General features: G+C 40.8%; 2 protein-coding genes across 3 annotated transcripts; both read right to left on the bottom strand.

The window, feature by feature from the left end:
* Positions 1 to 380: 380 nt before the first annotated feature.
* On the bottom strand, positions 381 to 9510 carry gapdhs (glyceraldehyde-3-phosphate dehydrogenase, spermatogenic). 2 transcript variants are annotated; one of them, XM_083529735.1, is made up of 11 exons: positions 9386 to 9510; positions 3655 to 3722; positions 3467 to 3563; positions 3198 to 3304; positions 2651 to 2741; positions 2432 to 2550; positions 1995 to 2076; positions 1710 to 1861; positions 1462 to 1624; positions 1273 to 1370; positions 381 to 823 (listed from the first exon to the last, which is right to left on the bottom strand). In XM_083529735.1, the coding sequence occupies exons 2-11, from the start codon at positions 3681 to 3683 to the stop codon at positions 754 to 756; spliced, it is 1008 nt and encodes a 335-aa protein (XP_083385861.1). In that variant the 5' UTR covers positions 3684 to 3722; positions 9386 to 9510; the 3' UTR covers positions 381 to 753. The 2 variants fall into 2 exon arrangements, with proteins under 2 accessions (XP_083385861.1, XP_083385862.1); XM_083529736.1 differs by lacking the exon at positions 9386 to 9510 and adding an exon at positions 4098 to 4212.
* Positions 9511 to 10616: 1106 nt separating this feature from the next.
* LOC310720157 (potassium-transporting ATPase alpha chain 1) lies at positions 10617 to 22004 on the bottom strand. The gene is made up of 23 exons (XM_083530510.1): positions 21724 to 22004; positions 21527 to 21649; positions 21386 to 21445; positions 20848 to 21051; positions 20153 to 20266; positions 19695 to 19829; positions 18796 to 18913; positions 18425 to 18693; positions 17156 to 17354; positions 16747 to 16856; positions 16510 to 16644; positions 15782 to 15974; positions 15511 to 15686; positions 15226 to 15362; positions 13987 to 14137; positions 13518 to 13686; positions 13245 to 13399; positions 13037 to 13160; positions 12812 to 12957; positions 11653 to 11786; positions 11109 to 11210; positions 10931 to 11022; positions 10617 to 10828 (listed from the first exon to the last, which is right to left on the bottom strand). Exons 1-23 carry the CDS (start codon positions 21733 to 21735, stop codon positions 10800 to 10802), a joined length of 3087 nt encoding a protein of 1028 aa, XP_083386636.1. The 5' UTR covers positions 21736 to 22004; the 3' UTR covers positions 10617 to 10799.
* Positions 22005 to 25269: the final 3265 nt, after the last annotated feature.

The raw sequence follows: 25269 nt of genomic DNA, 5'->3' as shown, positions 1-25269 counted from the left end.
TTGAACTGATGAATTGTGGAGATGAATGTAGAAGGTCACTAATGAAGGCGAGTGAACGACATCAGATCAACCAATAATCAACCAGTTCTCTAAAACAGGTCAAAGGTGAATCTGGTGAAGCTTCAGTTGGAGACTGAATACAGACAGAACACAGAATTCTACATTCTGAAAACGAACTAATAAACAAACGAACACGTGTACAGTAAAAGTGTGAATCCTGTTCGATCTCCTGCAGTCAATATAAATCAAATATTCAACAAATTAATACATTTGTGCTGAAATTCAGATACCAAACGGAATGAAGTTGAATTTTTCCTTCGCGTTTTTGGTCGTAAAGTTCGTTCGTATCACACACACAGATGAAAAACAGGACATCGTGGTATTTTTCAAACTATTTATTTGATGTTAGTTTCTTTTTAAAGTGTTTAATTTTCCTCTGTTGACATGAAACCGTCGATCTGATTACAGCGTTATTACAGGAACATCCAGTATGGGAACATCTACAGCAACGCTTCATTAAGTGACACAGACACAAATACTGCTCAACTTAAAAGCACCTCTGGAAGAAAGGAACAACACACTAACATACACACACACACACACACACACACACACACACACACACACACACTCGCACACACACTGATCACTACAGAGACTAGCTGGTCTTGTAGAGACTTTGTGGGATGCTCGTGCTTCAGCTATGACTCATAAGTGCATGTAAAAGAAGGAATGCGGTTCTCGTCGAGACGTTTACTCCTTGGAGTGCATGTACATTAGGAGGTCGGCGACGCGGTGGCTGTAACCGAACTCGTTATCATACCTGTAACAAAAAACAGATAAAAAAAAAGAAATCATCAGATACTATGGAGACGTGACGACACGCTTCTGATGACCTTGTGTTTTACTCCCCTTATTCCACACCCCCATTCGAAAGAACGATGATAATGATGTGTGTTTTATCCGTTTAGTGTTACCTTACCTTTTACGTTACGTAAAAATCTTATTTTTCCCCTGAATATTTCTCACAATTTGGATTTGTTTATGTGTAACTAGTCAAAAAAATTATTCAAATTAATTTGAAAAAAAAAAAAAATCTGAAAAATTGCACAGCCGTATATTAAAGCAACTTTCACTTTTCTGTTACTATAGAAACATATAAATGGTAAAGTAACTGAACAAAACTGTAGGTATCAACTTCTGACCAATCAGAATTTAGAATCTAGAATCTGTGTTTGTGTGTGCGTGTGTGTGTTTGTGTTGTTAACATACCAGGAAATCAGCTTAACGAAGTTGTCGTTAAGGGAAATCCCGGCACCGGCATCGAAGATGGAGGAGTGGGTGTCTCCAACGAAGTCGGAGGATACGACCTACACAAACAAACAAACAAACAAACAATAAGCAATCATGTAATAAATAGAATTCTATAGAATAGACCAGGTGGATGATCTCCTGACTCACAGAGTCCTCTGTGTATCCCAGAATTCCCTTCAGGGATCCATGGGAAGCCTTCTTGACGGCCTCCTTGATGTCAGCGTAGCTGGCAGGGGTGGAGAGGCGGCAGGTCAGATCCACCACGGAGACGTCGGCCACGGGGACGCGGAACGCCATGCCGGTCAGCTTCCTAAAGTGGAAAAAAAAAAGTTCAGATATTTCGTTCTGTTTGGAAAAAGTCAGAAACACTGTACGGCCGTGTTTGTGGCGCTGACCCGTTCAGCTCTGGGATGACTTTGCCCACAGCCTTGGCAGCTCCTGTGGAGGCGGGGATGATGTTCTGGTGAGCACCACGGCCGTCGCGCCATGCCTTGGCAGAGGGGCCGTCCACCGTCTTCTGGGTGGCAGTGTAGGCGTGGACTGTGGTCTGAGAGAAAAAAAAGAGAGAACGTTTAAAAATAAGGCTGAGAAAATAACGCTGAGTAAATCGTTAAGTAAAAATTCGAAATAAAATAATGAAAATGTTAATAAAATCCCAAAGCTCCAGAGATGCTTCTTACCATCAGAGCCTCCTCGATACCAAAGCTGTCATGGATGACTTTGGCCAAAGGAGCCAAGCAGTTAGTGGTGCAGGATGCATTGCTGTCAGATACACCACCAGGCATCGGCGTTAACATTATTAGTTATTAATATAAAACAAATTCAAATAACATGCAGAAAAACTGTCCAGTTATCAGTAATCAGGTGTGCAGAAGTTCAGAAGTCATTTTAAACATGGATTCAGAAATTTAGAATTAATTCTAATAAATTCACCACAACAGATCGGGTCTAACAAATAAACAACAACAACACCCCTGAATATCCTTGTAAATAAAAATTATTCAGATTCAATGGAATAAACTCCTGGTGAAACAAATTAACCAGATTAGTTGATGCGGTTTGATGAATAATAATCCGGGTTAATCTCAGCAGTGTTCCTGTGTTCCTGCTCACTCACCTGACGATGGTCATGCTGGAGGGGTCGTACTTGTCCTCGTTGACTCCCATCACGAACATAGGGGCGTCGGGGGAGGGGGCGGAGACTACCACACGCTTGGCTCCGCCCTGAATGTGATACTGTAGAAAACACACACACACACCAACGAGTGTGATTTAGGGAGAGGGTTTGCTGAGAGTAATATGGGGATGTGATGTTATGGGGGTTTAGGAGACTTACAGAAGCTTTCTCAATGCTGAGGAAAACTCCAGTGGACTCAACCACGTACAGAGCACCAGCGTCGCCCCATGGGATCTCAGCAGGCTTCATACTGAGAACAGAAAGAAAAGAAAAGGTGAAAGATGAGGAGGAAGAATAGGAGAAGAAGCAGGAGAAGGGAAAGAGGAGAAAAAAGTATAAAGAGGAGAAGGAAGAAAAAGAAAAGGAGAAAGAAAAGAGAGATGAGGGGCAGAAGGAGGACAATTTTTAAATGTTTGTACACACTCTCTCTCTCTCTCTCTTTCCGTGTAGGCGAACATGTTTTTTTAGTCTGTTCTGAAACCAGCACACAAAGTCCAGTAATAATAGAAGGATTTGTGACTCTTTGTAAAGGCAGAGGGGAAAAAAACCCTGAATCTCCTGTTCCACACGTACCACACATACCACACATACCACACTCAACTACTCTTCCTACTTTCATCAGGGAGCGCTAACACACATGATTAGGTTCAGACGTGTGTTTGTGTGTGTGTGCGCGTGCGTGTGTGTTTGTGTGTAAACCCCTCACCACTGGAAGACGGAGATGGCCTGTCCGTCCACGATCAGTTTGCCACCCTCCTGACGCACCTCCCCCTTGTAGCGTCCGTGGGTGGAGTCGTACTTGAACATGTAGACCTGTAGACCACACACACACACACACACACACACACACACACACACACACACACACACACACACACACACACACACACACACACACACACACACACGACACCGTGACCTCTATGACCTTTACTCCCACGCTAAGCAATTAGGAGGTCAGGAGGTGAAGCTCACCATGTACTGCAGGTCAATGAAGGGGTCGTTGATGGCAGTGACTTTAATCCCTTTCTGCAGGCAGGCCCTGAGGACCAGGCGACCGATACGGCCAAATCTGTCCACACACACACACACAATACGTTCAAACAAACAAGCAAACATTTGCAATTCACAAACACGTGATTCAGACGTGTGCGTTTTCTTACCCGTTGATTCCGACACAAAGGTTGGACATGATTTCAGATTATTGGGTCGTTTGCTGTTGAGTTGAAACCTGCAGAAAAAAAAACCCAAAAAAAAAAAACAAAAAAAAACAACCCACGTTATTTATTCACGCTTCAAGCAACAATCCGATTCAAACTGCATGTCAGTGCTGAGACGAACCTGAGATGATACATACAAGCAAAAAAATTAAAACAAATAAACCAGAATAAAGACATTAACACCTGAAGCCTAAAATTTAAAACCTTAAACCTGAACCTTGAAATCTCTACCCTGGAATCTGAACCTAAGAATTGAAATCTAATATTTTATTTTACACCATGACTTTTTTATTTGACACATTAATGTCTACGAGTCATGAGTGTTTCATTTCATTTAAACATGACACGTCATACAAACGCCTTGGAGTAACGTTTCTGAATAAAACCTTTCCTGCAGTTCTGTTCTCTCACGCAGGGCCTCTAATTTGGGGTTTTTGTGCTCGAGGAGATCTCGTTGTTCTGGCTGTCGTTAACATGCCGCTCGGGGAGAGAAACTCTGAACTCTCAGGAACTTGGCTTCGACTCGGATCTATTGTGCTCGTTTGAAAAGCAGAAATGCAAGTGTGTTGCTAAGGGTGAGGAGGAAACAGGCTGTAAAACTTTGTTTAGCACTTTAGACATTAACACACCCTTGCATGTTTGTTTATGAAATATCGAGGTTGCTTTCCTGCTTATAAACATATAGAGGGTTTGTATGAAAGTAAAAAATTTACTCGCTGCACTTCGGTGCACTCAAACGCGCCTGAAGCAAGTCTGTGCACGTCAGAAATTTATTACAACTTAGTGTAAGTGTACGAGTTACACAACCTGGATCTAACCCACCACCGAGAGCGAGAGCTTTCCCTTTCCGACCGTATAAGGCATGCAGAGAGAGAGAGAGAGAGAGAGAGAGAGAGAGAGAGAGAGAGAAAGAGAGAGAGAGAGAGAGAGAGAGAGAGAGAGAGAGAGAGAGAGCACAGGAAGTGCAGGGAGATTAATCTAGGAAACAGGAAGCAGCGCTGAAGAAACCGCAGTATGCTAGTGCAGCTACAGTAAAAGAATCAGTGGTATGACATCTTCAAAAAGTCGGTGACCTCTGACACTGGAGACTCCTTCTTCCGAATGTTAAACCTTTTCCCAGCACTCTGTCCATCCCAGAGGACGAGCGTTACTATAGAAACAATAACGATTTGCAGCTGTGCTGCTGTAACAGAAAATAAATCAACACATTCAGACCAATCAGAGATCAAGATTCAACAACGATGGAGCAAAAAAAAAGTGATGAAATGTCAGTTTACTGCAGCAGAAGTGACACAATTCAGGATGTTACAACATTTACAGTTTAAAGCAACTCCTGAGCCGAGTCGAGAGGGTTCACTCCGGCTTTACTCAAACCCAATCATCACTCCTCGCTGATTATGTCGCAATAGCAACATGACAAAGTTATCAACAGAAACAACTCATTTCTGAATGTCTCATTTAGAAGTCTGAGCATTTAAGAGTTAAGAGTTGCTCCAGGACCCAAGATATGGTAGTTCAGGGGGTGCTGGGATTCAAACTCATGACCGTCTGATCCGAAGTCCAATGTCTTGTTCACTGTGCACCACTTTCAAAATACACCATTATAGTGAGTGCAAGAAAAGAATCCACAAGTAGGACAACACTAATTAGGAAGTCACCAATAGGATGTCAGCAATAGGACAACACCAAACTGCCAAGAGAGCCTCCAATATAATATGAACCAAACATTTTGTTGGATTGTAGCAGCAGAGAGAGCATCTCTGCAAACTCATTCCACAGATCTTTCACAATGAGTCTGATAAGAAACTGCATGGGAAAGAAATCAAGGACAGTCAAGTTAGCGATTTTTTTTACTTTTATTACTTTTTTACTATTTAATTTTGTACTGTTTCATGCTTCCCAGCTGCAGAGCCACAAACTCAGGCAGAAACGTAGGTACATCTGGAATCATTGGATCATGGAGTAATGAAGTATATCTTTAGAAGGAAACATCAATCTGCACAAGTTTGATGTTTTAGAGACAGAGATGTCCATTAGCTGTGAGAGCTTTCTTTTTTTTCTTTTCATTTGGTACGAGCTGAATCGATTTGTCCCGCAGTGGAAACACTTCTCAGCCATGGCACGAAAACAAAAATCGCTCACGGGCTGAGTCTTATCGATCGAGGCTTTTGTCCGATCCATCTGCAAGGACACCGGAACGTTTCCGATCTGCTTGCTCATGCGAAAGTGTGAAGACAGAAAATGAGTGAGAGCGACCTTTTACAAATAAAGTCAAAGAGGGGGAACTGCAGCAGCTCAGGCTTTTTCTCCAGAGTCGACCTACATTTGTGTTTCTGTCGAACAGAGGACACAGTAATAATCTAATAATCTGATGACTCTGTGTGTGCGTGTGTGGTACACAAGTGGATAATCCTAATCTCTAAAGTCCCTCAGCCAGTGGTGTAATTACAAGATCTTTACATGAAGTGTTTTATTCCGAATACACCACAGCCATTTATTTCACACAACTATTTTCCATTTGTCAGGTTTTTTTTTTTTTATCCACTTTTAGTCACAGTTCGTGTTAATGAAGTAAATTATGTTATTGTTGCTATAAACAGTTACCAGCATCGTAATAAGATGTGTGTGTGTGTGTGTGTGTGTGAATAAGCTTATCTGTCCTTCAACAAACTTAAAAAAAAATCCCAACGTCTCCTTACAAGAATATCTGTTTATTAATCATATGAATAAACTGTTGCTGTGGGAATGATAAATAATGTACGCTGGCGCTCCTCCTCCGGCCTCTGCAGTGAGAGGCATCTGGAATTACAGCGATGTGTCACATGACGTCTGGTCAAGGACATGAGGAATGTCGAACACTGCAGCTTTCCTTCCACGCTTTGTTCATTATTTCTCCTTCTGAGTTTGGTGCTCAGATTTGTTGCGAAGAACAGCATGAGGTCAGATCCGATTTCACTCCTGCTGTTAGAGATCAGACTAGACAAGTTGTGTGATAAACAAAACGGGAGAAACAGGTTCTGAAGCCCGAGGGGGTGGTGGTGGTGGTGGTGTTGGTGGTTGGGGGGGGGGGGGGGGGGTGTTGCTGTGTGTTAGTCAGCGTGGAATCAGACTACAGTCAGAGTGGAGTCAGAGTGTAATCAGACTGGAGTCAGAGTGTAATCTGACTGAAATTCGAAAACATTAAATGATTATATAATTTATTAATCGTATCAAATTTCTTTCAGGGACAGAAGTAAGCTCCGCCCTGAAACGAGAATAACTGTTTTACAAACCACGGCTCTAAAATATGTAAACGGCTGCTTTAATCTAAAATCCAATCTCCAGCTGTCCTTCTGGGTAAACTGCTGGAAACAGCTGCATCAACCCAAATACATGTAAAAATTCCTCATCCAGTACATAGAGTGGATCTGGGTCAGTGTTGTCCAGGGAGAGCAGAGACAGTGTTTTTCACCACTGGAGTTTCACGCTGATTTGGGAAGGTGTTTGTTTGAAGGGGAGGGGTGTGGCAGCCATTTTTTAAAGGAAATGCTGAGTCATGTTGCGGCCATTTACCCCCTCCCCTCCTACTCACCTACACCTAGTCATTTACAAACCTTATGTAAAGTGTGTGTGTGTGTTATAAGACTTGCACGTACTGAGAATGAACAGATTGTGTCATCTCACTCCTACTACATTACTAAACTTTCCCCTTTTCCAAACTGTGTCTCACTGTCCCCTCCCTTGCTCTCTCTCTCTCTCTCTCTCTCTCTCTCTCTCTCTCTCTCAGTAATTTTCCACCAAGAGCCTGAACCATGAGGTGAAACACACACACACACACACACAGCCCACACCTTAGAAAAACACACACTCTTATAAAAACCTGATACGTACACACTGAACACCACCCTGACTCTTCAACTATTACATTTATGTGATGATATTCAGTCAGAGATGCTGAAACCTAAGACCTGCAGATGTTTCTCGGCCTCGTGCTGCAGTGAGGTCAATAAGACCAAGGACACGAAGGAGACTTCTCGAATGACCGGATGTGGTGCGTGCCGTGTCATCCTGCAGACCACATCACATCTGCAGATCGACTCGGACCTATAAATCCTCTAATACGCTCCGTGTCTATGGGTATTTTTATATTTATGATCTGTAACACTAAACCAAGGATATAATTACACTGTAACAGCATGCATTCAGAACCAGTAATAAAAATATGGATCATTCAGGATTTCTCGACTACTTATTCATTCCTTACTGACGATTATTCTTCCATCATATCCATCTGTACACAATCCTAGTATTTAATCATGGATGTATTTGATAATACACCACCAAAGACCATAACAGATGATTAAAAGTGAAAAGTGGGTTTAATATTGTTCCTACGCACCAATACCAGTCATCAATATGCAAATAAATTATTATAATATATTATAATATATATTATAGGTTTCTAATAGCAGATAAAGAGGAGGCCCCGCCCCCTCAGAGCATCATACGGGTCCTGGTTTGCATCAGCATCAGTGAGAGCTGACATTCATCACGTACACTGGTACTGCACCATTTAAGGCAAAGTCTGCAGCACACTTGCTTTACAAATACCGATTCCAGAGTGTTATTAAATATGAATTATTGTTAAATCTGTTATTCTGTAAATCAATAAACCGTTCGTAAAAGTGTTAAAGTAGACCGTCGCAAACGCCTGAAACCTCGACATGAAGTGCACTAGGAAGTGCGTGGACGTCTAGGAGCGTCGAGTGCGCGTGCGTAGGGAGCGAGCGTTGATTTGGGACACGGAAAGGATGTGAGACATCGCTCGTCTTGACCTTGATAGCGGATATTGCGACCTTCGTGGTTGATGCGTAGTCCGAATAAAAACGAGAAGAACTTGCAAAAGGCAGCGACAAACTGAGACGTTTTTTAAGTCGTTGTCTTGTTCAAATGAAAGAATTACCAGGCCGTTAATACCTTTATCTTTAAGACCATCACCTCCATCATCATTACCATCATTACCATCATCCCTGCTCGGAGTTAGTGATGCAGGAATTCCAATAAACTCTTTATATCAACAATATTTTACACAAATGTACAATTATTGATTATTTCCATTCATATCTTGAATAAAATCACCCCTCTCATGTTTGATGGTACATTCTGGAAAGATGATGACGCAGCGCGTGCACGCTCGCTCGCTCGCGTTTCCTTTTCATTCACGCTCATTTCCGCTTTTTTTCCCCAGGTTTTCCTCAGATATCAGAGGGAATACACGCATTTATCTGCGCATTATTTAAGTAGCTTCATTTATACTGCTGCATGTGCAGTTAATCGAACATTTATAAAGATGGTCATGATACATACATATATTTATTACACGCGTCCTTTAAACGCTGTCAAAAAGCACGACGCACCAAAAAAAAAAGCCTCCAGAGGAGCAGCTTCCTTCCTCAGGTTTCATGATTATACAACTCTCCGGCTAAGCCGTGTCCTTGTCCCCGGGGCCTAGACCCAGCACGAAGGACACATCCTCATCCTCTTGTCATCCTTCCATACAAACCTCAGAAAGATATCTAAATCTAAATTATCTTCCATAACTGAAACCTATTATACTACAGTATTTTTTTTTTAAATAAAATAAAATGTAAAAGATCCCAAACTTTACGCGCACGACAGCATGGATCTGACTCACCTCAGGTTCTGCTCGTGATGCTGCAGCTACACTGCGCAGCTTCCGCAAGACGCCGCCTTTTTATATGCAGGGCGCGTGCCCGTCTCTGGTCTCCCTGGTAACCTGACGTAAAGGCACCTTTTTTTTTTTTTAAGCGCACGGGCACGTGCCGACTGGCACGGCTGCCATAGGAAAGACGTGGATGGCGGCGCTCACGTTATATGTGCAAAAATATTAGAGAAATATTATAAATGTATTCATATATATATATATATATATATATATATATATATATATATATATATATATATATATATATATATATATATATATATATAATAATAATTATTGCATTTTGCTTTGGGAGATCATCTTTATCTGACGTGTTACCAAATAAACATGCTTCAGAGACATATTCTTTAAAAAATAAATAAATAATCCGTTTTTTATTTCCTTCATAAGTGCGATTTTATGTCCCCACCACGCCCCCTGTGTCTCTTTACCACGACGCCATTTTGGATGCGCGTCAGCAGTAAATCACGTGACAGGAGCTGCGGTTAGAGGGAACGTGCGATACTGCGTGTAGCTCGTGTGGCTTCACGTTGACGCGGCGCACGCGCGCGTTAGAGGAGGAGAAGAAATGGCGCGCTGTGGCCCAAAGCTGGGAGAGTAAATACAAATAAACAAACAAACAAAAACAAGTAAACAAATAAATATGAAACGAAAAGTCTGTCAGAGAGTATATTCAAACCTCTTTGTACCTCTGGAACACGCCCCCTTTTGGCAGCATAAAAAAAAAAATAGAATGTTTTTTTGTAATTTTTTTAGTAACTAATAAATAATAATTTGTTAAATATTAAAAGTGATTTCACATGTTTTGGATCGCTCCAAAAAACTTAACGGGTTTAATGCCATCTTTCGCCTCAGTAAATCTTTTGAAAAACACCACCAAACCCTCCTCAATGTCATGTCATGTCATGTCATCTACCAGTCAACAAGCTCACACCTTCACACAACGACACTGAATTAATGTTTATAACAGTATCCCAGTCTTTTCCGCTGAAAACCCCTCAAGTGACGGAATCGAATTTGCCTACTGGAATATGATTGGCTCGTACATTGTATGATGTCATAACACTGCCTGTCCAGAAGATCGTTTGAGATTTTCAGTGCCTTTATAAAACTTTGATTGACTTTCAGTATATGTGCAGAGCTGAATGAATGTCTGGAATCACAAAATCAACCCTACACATACTGTTTAATATTTTATTAATAAAAGAATGCAGTCAGATACAGGCACCACGTTGCGAATTCTAGGTAGTTATTTTTAAATATCGGACAATACGAGCAAATTATTTCAGGTGAAAACACGTTGGTGGCGGATATAAAATAAAATAAAGCATTGTTTGAAGAAGCCAGATGTCTTCAGGTTCTCTCAGTAATACAACTCCTGATCCCACCAGCCTGTGGAAAAAAACATTCAGAAAGTAGAACATCAGACTCGGATTAGATCTGGTTATTGTTTAAACATGATCTTAAAACGCAGACTGCATTTTATATACTCACTGCCTGGGTGTCTTCTCACGCCGAGTTTCCTTATTTCATCATAAACGAAGATGAGAATGCCGTACGGAAGCGGCACGAACCACCACTGAACCCTGACATGAAGATAGAACAGACACGGGGATTACTGAGGTGCATGAGATTGCTGAAAATAAGAATGATGTAAAATACTGTAAACTACCTGATAGGCATAAAGTTGAAGATATTCGGCATCCCTGGGCAGTAACACAACAAGTTCCCGAGACACAGCTGGAAAACGATGGCGCTCACGAGCACTCGGTTTCTGAAGGAAAAATACAAATCACACTATAATCCTAATATCTCAGCAGCTCTTATAGCTACAAATAACATTTTTATTTTCATATAGTTATAAACATTTATGTCATTCGAATACTTCTAACAGCTCAATATCAGGTATGGTACATTTTTCAAACACTACAGGACGTCTTGATAGAGAAAAATAATTAACGATAAATGCTATATCACTCATTACTTCAGTAGAATGCTGACGCCACCCCAGGCCTTTCTAAAGCACCCCAAGAATTGAAACATGACTTTACACCAAGCACATGTAAATCTTATGCTCAGGTGTCCACAAACATTTGCCAGTATAGTGTAATTAGAAGACAGTGAACAATAGAATATCTATAGCTTTTGCTCTGTATGTAGCATTGTAATTGGTCACATGGTACACGTTCATCATGCATGCGTGAAACCTCACAGACCTGAAGAACCCCTGCTGGAAGACGGAGAGTCGGCGCGTTTTCCTGATTAACACGTCAGAAATCTGGCAGACCTCGATGCTGACGAAGAAGACGGTGTAGCAGGTGTACTCCTGATACAGACGCTGACTAAACGTCTGTCAAGGAAACAACAAATAACATAAATAACATTTGGATTAATGGATTCCTTTTATTGGTTCCAGGTTATATGCAGTGTAATAACAGTTGCATAACAAATACGAATGTATTAATAGTAAAAGACTGATTACACCAGTATAAAACTGCTGCATGTGCTCCATCCTACAGCAGTGCAACACACTCACAGGATAGCGTCTATCAGCCCTCTCCCACATACATGAGGTCAAAGCTGCCTATGATTGGCTAGTGTCACTATGATTGACAAGAAAAAGACATTAGGCCCCTCCCACGGTATTTTGCAGACACCCTTATCATTTACCTTTACAGCCCTTATCCAGAGCGACTTACATTTATCTCACTTAGGGCTGCAGCTATTGATTATTTTACCCCAGAGCAATCCAGAGTTCAGAGGGTGGTGCGTCAGTAATAATGGTCCGTGGGGAAACACAGTGCTCTGTTTGTAGTTAAATGGACTAAAGGAAGCGTCAAAGCAAATAACTTGTATTCAAATTACTCAAGTTACTCAAGGAATTGTTTCAGCCCTAATCTCATTCATACAACTGATCAGCTATGGGGTTAAGGGAGTTGCTCAGGGGCCAAGGATTGGCTGAGATTTGAACTCATGACCTTCAGATCCCAAGTCCAACGCCTTAACCACTGAGATACAATCTTTCTTTATCCAGAGCGACTTGTCATTTAGCAGGTAAGGGTTAAGGGCCTTGCTGATAAGCCCAGCAGGGGCAGATTTCCAGTGTTGGAATTTTTACCCACGACCTTCTGATCAGAATTCCAACATCTTGTTAACATCTTGTTAAGGGCCCAAGACCCTTTTGTGCTCCAGGGAGCGCTGTATCATTGCTGACCTTTCGCTCTAACCCCAGGTTTCAAAAAAGCTGGGATGTGCGAAGTAATGAATTTCACTTTGCCGTAATGTATATTTGACTATTTTATACCCTTCCTGCATGAAACATGTTGAATGTTTGAAATGCCCCATAGGTGGCATCTACTCTGAGTTCAGACTGACCCATTCCTGCCCGTAGCTGTCCTGTAGGTCCTGCAGTTTGACGTCTTCCCACTGAGAGCGAAGTCCAACGCATAGCAGCGGAAACCAGCCCTCCTGAGCCATCGCCGTGAAGTAATCTGTGAATCCTGCGAACGACTGGATCGCTCCTAAAGACAGGAAAATGTACCTTATATAAATAAAAACACATGCAATAATTCAAGCGTGACGCAACAGAATGCTACACACCAATCTGGAAGTAGGAGTAGACGGCGAGGGCTTCGTTCACCAGCCGGTCCCTGCGAGGGTTCCTGGGTTTAAGATGCATGATGTCGCTCTCTGCTTTCTCGTAGGCCAGGGACACTGAGGGGAACTGAGCAGAGGCAGCAGAGAGAGTCAGAGTCACAACAGTGGTGGGTTTTAACATTTTAAAGCCTTGGAGATGGTGTGCACTCACGATGTCGGTGGCGAGCTCGATGAAGAGGATGGTGATGCAGCCCAGAGGCAAAGGCACGCTGACTGTGATGTAGATGAGATACGGCGTGAGCTCCGGAATGTTCTTGGTCAATGTGTAAGCGATGGATTTCTTCAGGTTGTCAAAGATAAGACGACCTGCGTACCAGAACGAGTTAAAAACGATTGAGTAAAATGAAGATGAAGATACAGGAAAAATAAATCCAGGACCTTCAGACAAACATTTTGTTTGTTTGTTTTTTTCTTTTTGACTCACCTTGTTCGACTCCGGTTACAATTGAGGCGAAGTTATCGTCCAGCAGGATCATATCTGCAGCGTTTTTAGCAGCATCGGAGCCGGCGATTCCCATCGCAATACCAATATCTGCCTTCTTCAAAGCCGGGGAATCGTTAACTCCGTCTCCTGTTACTGCCACGATGGAGCCCTGACAGGAAGAGGTTCAGATATCACTTTACATTAACATTCTCCCAGTTCAAGTGAAGGACACATTTCATGCTCCCGCATTCAAAGACGTCCTACGCATCTGTGTGCTTTAAACTTTGTGGTAACAGTTTGGAGAAAAAAACACATACGGCTGTAAAAGTCAGGTGTCCTAATACTTTTGGCTGCACAATGTAGTTAACGATGCTACAAAAAAACATCCCTGAGAATTTTAGGACATCATTTTTTTGGCTCTGTGAAGTGATTATTAATGTGAGGTATGTGATGTGGGATCAGGTCTCACCAGACGTTGGCAGCTCTCCACGATGATGAGCTTCTGCTGGGGAGACGTGCGAGCGAACACCATCTCCGGGTGGTTCTTCAGAGCTTCGTCTAACTCGTCGCTGGACATTTCCTTCAGCTGACCTCCGCTAATGACACAAGCACGAGCATCTCTGAAGAAACAAAAGAATCACAGCGAGAACCGTGAAGACCTTAACCCTGCTTCCACAATGTTCCTGAAGAACTCATGTGTGTATCACGCTATGCCCCATCACACCATCGTGCACTCAGGTCAAATCCAATGCATGAGGCGGGAATAATCTCAAATATTTAGGACTGGTTTACATTTTTGAAATGTGTACTGGGTTCAAAGATCTTCTACTGGAAACAAGAGATGGTTGGTTGCTGTCATTCAGCCCAGAAACATCTTTACTGTCCATAACGTGTGGGTGCCAAGACTTTTTTATTTTTCAGACTCAAAAGGAAATCACAGTAATGTCAAATAAAACTACGGAGCATCTGTACAGCTTCTAACATCACTCAGCACATGTCCTATTTATGACTTGGTATCAAAAGGTTTTGAGACTAGTTTTGTAACATGTCAGGAAAAGACAGCACAAGGCTGCACGCACAGTCACAAGGAGCACCGACCTTTATAAGTCAGTGTGCCAAAAGACGTCGGGACGCCTGTGTGCATCAGGAGCTGTGAAACTGGTGCTATTCTGACCACCGTGTGTCACTGAGCTCTCCTCACACCTGAGCTTCCCGCTGAAAAAACACCGTGATCCCACTTCCGCACCCTCCCTACTCCACAGATTTGGTTCCTAAGGACTTCGCAATTTTTCTGAAGATGAAGATGCAGCTCAAAGGTCAGCGTTTTGACACCGTTGAGGAGATACGGTGCGAAATGAAAACTTCCAGGACATGTTCCAGAAGAACGCTGGAAGCTCTGTATTGCTGTGCAAGGGGACTGTTTTGGAGGTGAAGGTGTGGAAACGTAGATAAATAAAATACTTTCTTGTAAACACAATCAGTCTCCAAACTTTTTGGTACCACCTCGTATTCATGGTACATAATCACTGATATTGAATAAAGGGTGCCAACAATTTTGAACCTGACTTTAAACTTGCAATGAAGAAAATCATCACTGTTTTGTGTTTTTTATTATTATGTCTTTTTGTGCTGGACTACTGTGTGGATGGCGACGTGATGCGACGTGATGTGACGCTATGACGTGTATGAAGCGTGGGTCAATCTTCACCTCTTCTTCACCTGCTCCACAGGTATGCGCAGTCTGGTGGCGATGTCCTCCACCGTCTCACTGCCCTCTGATATGATTCCCACATTTGCAGCAATCGCCTTCGCCGTGATGGGATGGTCACCCGTCACCATGACGACCTGCAAAGGTCAAAGCAATTATGTATAAACATCAAAGTATGTTACAAAGCAATGAATATTTTAGTCGTTCTCATTAAAAAACTGTTGATAGAGAGAAAGAGCTTCTGATCTTTCTCCACAGACAACTGTGGTGCAGAACCGGACGCACTCGGATGCCGGCCGTACGACATTTCATCACAGCATCGGGTACGGTGGCACGAGGAGGGTCGATCATGGAGATCAGGCCGGCGAAGCAAAGTCCAGACGTGGTGAAGTTCATTTCATCAGGGTCGAAGCTGTAGCCTCTAGGAAACTCCTTCTCGTTCAGGTACAAGTGACAGAAACCTGAGAGGTATTTTAAACATGTCTGAATATAAACTCTATCACCTGACCTCCATTATGTCCCAGAGAACCTTCAGAGCAAACTCAGGGTTCCTTACCCAGCACTCTCTCTCCCAGTCCTCCCAGGTCCATGTATGCTGTCTGGAAGGCTTCTTTCCACTGCTCGTCCAACGGCAGCTCCTGCCCCTTAATCAGGATGGTGGAACAACGTTCCAGGATCCTCTCCGGTGCCCCCTTCATCACCAGCAGGTAGCGCAGGTCCAGACGGTCCTCCAGCTCATGTATTGACAGCTGTATACCACAAGGGGGCGACAACGAAACAGCAAATTGGAGAGAGTACTGAAAAATGTGCTGTAAAAGACAGCTGGAGGTTTGAGGTTTAACCGAAGAACCAAGGAACCTAAAGGAGCGCTACAATAACACTGTTGTTGCAGTATTTTTAGTGAAAAAGTTAAAAATAGTAATATGGACTAATTGTTGTGGTAGAAAAAAAAAATGATCTAATCAACTTCAGGTATTAATCGATATAACGTTTAATCACAACACCTTTTTTTTTTTTTTTTTATAACAGCACCACACACACACACACACACACACACACACACACACACACACACACACACACACACACACACACACAATGTTCTAGTCCTCACTAAACTCTATACTATACCAAGCTGATTCCAAAATCATTAAAAACAATGGAAACAGTCAATCATTGGACAACACAAGATCATTTCAGGATTATTTAGTGATAATGAATTAAAGGGGGATTTTCCAGTGTTGGTTTATCTGGCAACCCTTTAATAAACAACCCTGATCTCACCTGAAACTTGTTGGTGGAGTTGAATGGCACCTCACAGATCTTTTTGAATCGTGCTCTGTAGTCAATGATGTTTCCGATGGTCAACTCGGTGAACTTCAACAAAGCTGTCTCAGAGGCATCGCCCATCACTATTCTCTGTGTCATGTAGTATATTAAATATAAAACAAAGAAACAAGTGTCTCATAATGCACATTTAGTCAAATAATATTTTCTCTGATGTCGCTGACGTTTCCTCACCTTGGGGATCGGCACCGTCTCTTGATTGGGTTTAAAAAACGCCCGATTGCAGAGACTCGCAACTCGTCCCAGCGATCTCCATGTCTCCGAAGACTGGTCAAAACTCTGACCTGGACAAAGACAAACACAAAGGAATATATCGGAACACTGTTTTACCAAAATACCCTTTAATCCGTTTATTCTTCAGAGGTTTCCATCTGGTTTTGAAAGAAAATACTGTAGAAGTATGTTTATGTGTTTACATTTGTACATATACTTTCATATTTTATAGGTGCCAATATTTATGAAACTAATACTTGGTCATGAATATAAAAGATTGAGATATGATTACAGATATCTGAATACACTCTGCAGCAGTTGTGATCGTATTAGAAGCTTGTAACGAAGGCTCTGAGATCAGATCCCTCACCTGATTGGTCCTCGGTTGTGTCTGCAGCATGAATCATGTTGTCGAACCACAGGTGAGCCACCGTCATGCGGTTCTGCGTCAGGGTTCCTGTTTTATCCGAACAGATGACTGATGTAGATCCCAGAGTCTCTACAGCTTCCAAATTCTTCACCACACAGTTCTTCCTGGCTAGACGTTTGGCTGTCAGAGACAGACACACCTTCACAAACACACAATCCACACCATAAAGTCAATAAAAATATATCCAGTTAATAGCATTAGAATGTGATTGGTTATTTGTGTGGGTAAAATCTTCTGGTGTAGTGCAGGGCTGTAAAACCCGCAGCTCTTGTTTGCACTCATATCTGTGTAAATATTGAAGGTTCACATTCACATAATGGAGATTATGTTCAGGACGTTTTGACTTTGGAGCAACAAGGTGAGATAAAGCAGTGTATGAAGAGTGGTGAAGGTAAGAATGAAAAGGTACACGACCTCTATGTGTCCTTTCTGTTGTTACGATTGCAATTATGCGTAGTTGAAATGAAATCGTTTACGACTTAAAAAAATTCACTATTGGTTTCCAAAAATACATAATTTCCTTGAAGGTCCTTAAATTATGATGAAAGAATTTGTTTTTTTATCTTACAACAAAAAAAACTACAAATTTGTTAAAATACTGTATATATTGTATATAATATAGTAAATATACAGTACAGTACTGTAAAATGTTCTGTTTTCCTAATTATATACTGTAATTTGATTTATTATTAACAGTGTTTCTATACTATTATTATTAATTATATTATATTATTATTTCCTGAAAAAATGGTGAATGATGGTGAAAAATTCACCACTGAATGCATTTCTTTGTCAGGAAAAATTATAGGATTCAATTCTCCTCGGTAAGATCAAAATTTTGATATTAAACTCATCTATTTTCCACGTGTTTTTCTGTGGGGGCGGAGTCAATGAAGTGACATCATTAAATCATTCAGCAATCAACTCTCTGTGTTGAGTGTTTAGATGCGTCACATCTCCATGTTGCTGGAGTTTTACATTTTCACGTATATCAATGGCTAATGCTCAATGGACGTCACGCGGAATCAATATGGTGCCCAGAAATGGTTTCTGATGATCCCATGATTTTATAATTAATTTGATTTAAAAATGTTTATTTATTATTTATATTAAATTTTTTTGCTTCTGCCTGGTGATGTAATTGTAATGAAAAATAAAACAGTAAAGTTTTTATCATTGAATTTTTTTCATGTCATTTTTTAGACTTACTGTAACAGTAGCTAAAAGTCCCTCAGGCACGTAAGCCACCACGATAGCCATAAAGAAGATCATGGCCTCCAAAAAGGCGTAACCAATAAACATTGCGACCACGAAGAATGTGAACCCGAAGAAGATAGCCAGACCGGCAATGATGTCGACGAAATGCTCGATCTCGATGGCGATAGGGGTTTTCTCATTGCCCACTCCTGAGGCCAGACTGGCGATGCGTCCGATGATGGTACGATCTCCGGTGTTGATGATGATTCCTGTAGCTACACCTGTCGAAGCAGATATTACACTTCTTATCATGTGCTGCTAAGAGTCAGGTAATCAGCAGCTTCCTGGGTGTATCTCATGGCACATATGTGTGCGTGTGTTACCTTCTAAACAGGTTGTGGAGAAGAAGGCGATGTTTCGGGTCTCCATTGGATTCTCATGGGTGCACTCTGGACTCCTGGTTTGAGGCTCCGACTCACCAGTCAGAGAGGAATTATCCACCTGGAAAGGTGAGCAGAATTACGAGATGTTTGTGTTAGTTTAAACTGCTTTGAGATCAGTTCTGAGCCACAGTCAAGAGAGAAAAATAATATTTTGGAAATACATGAATACATGGCCTCCTTCTGCCAGCAGCTGTAATCTGAGACTACGTCTGGGAAGTTAAAAACATTAAGCATGAATTTATAAACTGAATCTGGTGACAGTGGGTCGATTTGGTTTATAAATTATTCATTAATTCATACATACATCAGAGACAGCATATGCTTTTGCCCAACACGAAGATTCCTTTGCTGAAACACAGACCTCTTTGCCCTGTAATAAACTTTTATTTCCCAGGCAGAATATATTTTAACTCAGTCCTAAAGCTGAGACTACTTCTGCTCAAATTCAATCCCCTTTAGCCCAACCTGAGACTCCTTATTTCTATACCAAAGCCTCTTTTCTACAACCTGAGGCTTCTTTTGAAGAACCTAAGCCTTATATTCCCCAACATAAGCTTATTTCCAAAACCATGGCATATTTTTGCCCAACTTGAGGTTTTTTTTCCAACCTGGGTTTTTTTTTTCCCAAACCAAAACTTCTTATCCTCAACCTGAGGCTTCTTTACTAAAACCTAGGCTTTTATTGCCCAACCTGATCCTTCTGATGCATTTCCAACCTGAGGCTTTTGTTACCCAACCTGAATCCAAGAAGGTTTTCCTCAGACCCCAGATCAGTATCCCAGATCCTGAACCACTGATCCATCAGTCTTTCTCTGTCACAGTGTTCTGGTGACACACACCTTACATCCCTGCGATGTGATGATACGGATGTCAGCGGGAACCCTGTCTCCTCCTTTAATCTCCACCAGGTCACCCACCACGAGTAAATTGGCATTAATCTGGGTCTTCTGGTCGTCTCGGATCACTATGGCTTGCTGGAAAAAAGGAGTTTTTTTGGCTTTAGGTTTTTTTGGGTCTATTTTTTCCTTCTCACACATCCGGATCATATAGTTACTCCATTCTCAACAACCAGGATGAGTTTTTGCTATTGCACTGTGCATTCCAAAGCCCAGCTAAGGTCTGAATCAGTACACAATAAAAGGACTCAGTACAAAGTAGTTTATGTGTCGCAATTTCGCACAGACTTCAGAAGTCATTGTTGAGGCTGCTGAAGACATGCCAAAACATAAACTATAAACAGAAAGCGTAATGGCTACTGTGTTGCCGTGGTTGCAGGATTCCGGTGCGTTTATCTCACCTGCGGTACCAGATTCTTGAAACTGGCAATGATGTTGGTGCTCTTGAATTCCTGGTAGTAGCCAAAACAACCGGTTACGACAACTACGGCAATGAGAGTGATGGCCAAATAAAGCTGCAAAGAGAAACACAATAGAGCCCATTTAAAAATGAATGAAGAATCTGAACATGACGTGTTTTATCTCTATACACAAAACACTTATTTCTCAATAGTTCGGTATTTCGACAATTATAATCATGACGCTGTAAATGATCTGTAAAATCTGTTACTTTATAAACGATTGCCCAACCTGAGGCCTCTCTGGGATTTTTTTTTTTACCTACACTATAAACGGTATGCAAACGTGTCCTTATGAAAATGTTTAAAAGTCTTTTATTACCCAACTATAAAGCTTTTCATCCCCAACCTGAGGTTTTTATCTTTCACACGAAGGCTTCACTCAACCCAAGGTTTCTCATCTTCAAACCAATGCTTGTTTCCCCCAACCTGAAGATTCTTTGCCCCAAACTGATGCTTCTTTTATCCAACCAAAAGTTATATTTCTACCCAACCTAAAACTTCTTTTTCCCCAATCCAAGTTGTCCGTTTCCCAGAATTGAGAATTTCCCCAAACTGAGGTTTCTCAACTACATGCCAAGAAGGCTTCTTCTGCCCAAGCCAAATCTTCTTTATAGATATGTATTCAGAACACTCACATTATCGTAGCTGGCGATTTCACCCTTGGCACACTCGATGCCGAAAGCAATGAAGCAGATGACGGCGGCGACCCACATCAGACACTGCAGACCTCCGGCCAGCTGCCGAGCGAACTTCACGTACTCGGGTGTTCCTTTCGGTGGCTTCAGCTCGTTGGGGCCGTCACGTTCCAGAACCTGTTCAGCTGTCCTCGAGCTGAGACCCTTAACCACAGCACACAGAGCAGGAGAATGAACAGGAACCGCAACACAAAGCACAGTGTATTAACATGATATTAAAAGTCTAATGATAACAACACCAACAAATACATGGGGCTTTAAAAGAGAAAATGACAAAGAAAAAGGACATAAATATATATTTTTATTTACTTTTTATATTTATATATATATATATATATATATATATATATATATATATATATATATATATATATATATATATATATATATATATATATATATGGTGGCTATGGTATGATGGTACTGTACTGTATGAGTAATATTCCTGTGTATAATGCTGTAATGAAGTGGATCTTACTTTCGTAATGCTCGTGGTGTATCTCGCCTCCAGCTCCTCCATCGTGATCTCGTGGTCGTCCTGCACAAACAAAACCATCACGCAAACATTTAAACACGTTTCTCACTGGAGACGCGTGAAAACGTCCCGTGTGTCACTCACAATATCCATCTCCTTCTTCATGTTCTCCAACCGCTCCTTTTTCTTCTCTTTTTTCTTTTTCTTGATCTTCACCTCCATGTCCCCATCCATTTTATCCATCTCCACGAACATCTCGTATGAGTCCTGTGAAAGATTTAAGAAATTCTTAGTAGCCAGAAAGCAACACACACACACAAACACACACAAACACGCCTTACCGGTTTATTCATGATGCTTAACTCGCTGTCCAACTCGATCGACGTCCAAACCTCAGATTTCTTCTCGCCTGAAATGGTGAAAATGTACGGGTGTCCCCCAGACACCACGTTCTTAAACGTATTCAGGGGGATGTGATCAGGAATATGTCCAGAATCGTGTGCAGAAGTGTGTCCAGGAGTGTGTGATCAGCTAAAACGAGTTTATATACCACAGCCCCATGTCCTTCAGCACGGACCTCACTTTAGTTCCAATGTGACTCACTTTATCAGCAGCTCTGATATGGATTGAACTCCTTTCTTGTTTGAGAACAAACGCATTTGTTCGTTTTTTTAACTTTCCATACGCAGAAGGTCACTGCACACTGGGACACTGGGAGGTGGGAGCGCAGTGGATAAAATGTTGGACCTCTGCTTGAAAGGTTATGGGTTCAAATCCCAATACCACCAAGCTGCCACTGCTGGGCCCTTGAGCAAGGCCCTTAGCTGCCCATCTGATGAGATAATTGTAAGTTGCTCTGGAAAAGGATCCTGAATCCATTTTCTTCAATCAACACAATGTTTGAGTTGCAATGGAGAATAAATTATTTAGTTATACAGTTACAGTAAAACTATCGGTGTCTCTGCCATGTCATGAAGGTGGAGCTCCTCTCACACAATGGAGCTGAAGTGTTTTATTCTTCTGACGCCACACCACAGCCTTTTACCCACAACTGTATTAAAATTCTTTAACAATATATCATCATTTTTTTTATCCATTTATAGCTACCTTTATCTTTCTGGTGTGACATGAAAACCAAAGCAACTTGCAATCATGTTATCAAACTCCTCTTTCCTGAAGATGTCTGAAGTTTATTCCAAGCTACACCTCTGACACTGAAGACCAAAGTCTATGCAGTGACAGCTTGGTGGCGCTGGGATTTAAACTTATGACCTTCCAACACCAACACCGCTGAGCATTAGCATATCGCATTACACATGTTTTTTTCTGTTAAAGTCAAGGTCAATACTTTGGATGAATCAAACCAGTTGATGTGTTTGTGATGAACCAATCAGAATCCAGAGTTTTATCTGCGTGCAATAATACGAATCGTGGCGTAATATCGGATGGATGTAATCTGTTTATTTGTTTTTTCTATGTATCCATAGCAACAGGTGAAATATTTTTCACGCTCATTTAAACTGACTGTAAATGAATCAACATTTTATTATTTATTTTATATTTAATAATGATTTATTTATTGAGTCAATTGACCAATGAATTAACTAACAATGTAATTTAAAGATTGTTATTTAATTTTTCTGTTAATTAATCACTTAATTAGTATTTATTTCAATTATTAAAGAATTGTAACAAATGCATTCAGTGTGGACAAAAATCATCTAGTGGACAAAAGGCAAAAATGAATTTGATCTCTGTGTGTGTGTGTGTGTGTGTGTGTGTGTGTGTGTGTGTGTGTGTGTGTGTGTGTGTGTAATTGATGCAATCTGTGTGAGATAAGAGCCGTCTCCCATGTAAATGTTAGCAGGTATTGTTTGCACCCATTGTGCGTAAGCTTCAGCACAGACGCAGTTGCAGTTGCTCTAAGACGTCCACTTCCTCTTTACCCAATCCCTGTCACCTTTATGATCACATCGTGTTCTGGAGCTACAGGGAATATTCTACCTGACACCATGACCCTTCTGAGTTCTCCATTTCGGGGGTGTGGTCCATTTAATGGAGAAGTGAAGCTACGAATTGCAGGATGATATTAATGACTGAATACCTCAGTGTCACGAGGCAGCGGATGCCAGAGCAGATTTATTTAAACAATTAAGAACTGACCAAAGAGAAACAAGAACCATAAACATAAAGCCAGGATTCATCTCCATAACACACAGACTGAAGATGAGGCCAAAGAGCAGAACATGGAGAAATGCTTAACAAGAACAGGTCATGGGTGAGGGTAATTAGTGACACGTGAGAGTCATGTGACTGTGATATGATTGGTTTAATGCAGATATATATATATATATACAGACATTATATGGAGAGACATTATTTGAGGACATTTGAAAGTATGATTTTGAACATTCCATTACATATTTATTCCGTATTTGGTGTAAAAATATCCTCCACTCTTCCAGGAAGATTTTCCACTACATCCTGACAATGAGCCAAACTTTACATCTGAGATTTTATTTCATTTACAGGCTGCATGACATCTTTTTTATGGGGTCATAACCATAAACCAGATGGTTACAAAGTTTACCTGCAACTCAGACCTGACTGAAAAAAAAAGAAAAAAAAAGTTGAACATATGAGAAATGGGAGTGGCGTTCCCTGCTTTCCCGGCATTCCCGGCCTTCCCCGCGTTTCAGGCTTCAGGTACTGGGAAACATTGGCAGAATGTTTTTGTTTGTATTTATAAGGACATATTTGATTTCCAGCCAGTAGAAGCTCTCAGCTCTTATGTTCATTCATCAGGTGTAATCCTATACCGGTAGGAGAAACCCATACGTGTGGAAGATACCGAGAACTGAGATACATGCAACAAAGACACCGTGGTAATCAACGCTAAAATGATGTACACAGATAAACACACACTTCAGCTGAAAGACGTTAACAAGAACGAGATCGGGTTCATGCCAGGGATTCGTGCAACTGTTCCTGAACACAATCCTTCAACAATACAGAGAGAAGAAATACAATCAGATTCATATTCTTCTTTTATTCACATCCAAATAATACAAAAAATAATAACTAAATAAAAAAGAGAGCAAAATAAAACAGTAAAAGTTTCTAATGACTGAACCATGACATAAAAAGGACAAAGAATTGAAAGGATAAGAATTAAAAAGTAAAATCAGTATGTGATTATATAATTAAATAAAAATGTAATAAAAAAATAGAAATAAAACAGGATAATACATTAAAAAGAAAATACACAAAATGTTTGAAGTTTAAGATTATAGAGTAAAATCATATATTTTTATTTAAAGAACATAAATAGAATAAAATAATACAAATAAAACAATTACCAGTTTTTGTTGTCTGTTCTGTGATATAAAATAGACAAAAAATATAAAGGGTGAAAATTAAAATAAAAAAAAAGCTGAATAAGAATTAAATATAATTTACAAAAAACTGAATTTACAATTTCAGAAATAAAAATATCAATTTATTAAAAAAAAAACCCCGTCAATTTAAGTGAATTGTGAATATAATCATGTTATTGAACAGGTGATTTAAACCTCAGGCTTCGACAGAAAGTCATACGATCAGAGGAAAGAAAAAAAAAAATCCCCACACATCAGTAACGTGTCCGTTTTGAAAATAATATCCAGGTCCTGATAATCAGATTGTTCTGCTTATTTCTTTTGAAACTGATGAATGACTTAAAAAAAAGTCACTTTCAGGAAACACATGATCTAAACAACAGCTGAAAGTGTCATGTGATCTCACTTCATGTATGAGGGTTTTTTTTTTTTTTTTTTACAAGGAACATCATAAAATCTGAGAAACGATCTGATAAGTTAAAGACTAAAAAATTATCAATTATTTACAGT

The sequence above is a fragment of the Silurus aristotelis genome (assembly GCF_946808225.1).
Source record: "Silurus aristotelis genome assembly, chromosome: 25".
Lineage (NCBI taxonomy): Eukaryota > Metazoa > Chordata > Actinopteri > Siluriformes > Siluridae > Silurus > Silurus aristotelis.
Note: the sequence above shows the minus strand (reverse complement) of the source record. Positions and strands in the feature narration are given on the sequence as shown.

Excerpts from the sequence above, each read along its gene's own strand:
- gapdhs (XM_083529735.1), bottom strand. The coding sequence starts at position 3,683 with ATGTCCAACCTTTGTGTCGGAATCAACGG. Across the intron at positions 2,742-3,197 it reads GCCATCTCCGTCTTCCAGTG|TATGAAGCCTGCTGAGATCC; the intron begins GTGAGGGGTTTA and ends TTCTGTTCTCAG. Across the intron at positions 2,077-2,431 it reads TCCAGCATGACCATCGTCAG|CAATGCATCCTGCACCACTA; the intron begins GTGAGTGAGCAG and ends TGTATCTGACAG.
- LOC310720157 (XM_083530510.1), bottom strand. Across the intron at positions 15,975-16,509 it reads ACTCCACCAACAAGTTTCAG|CTGTCAATACATGAGCTGGA; the intron begins GTGAGATCAGGG and ends TGTGGTATACAG. Across the intron at positions 11,211-11,652 it reads TTCCAGCAGGGGTTCTTCAG|AAACCGAGTGCTCGTGAGCG; the intron begins GTCTGTGAGGTT and ends TTTTTCCTTCAG.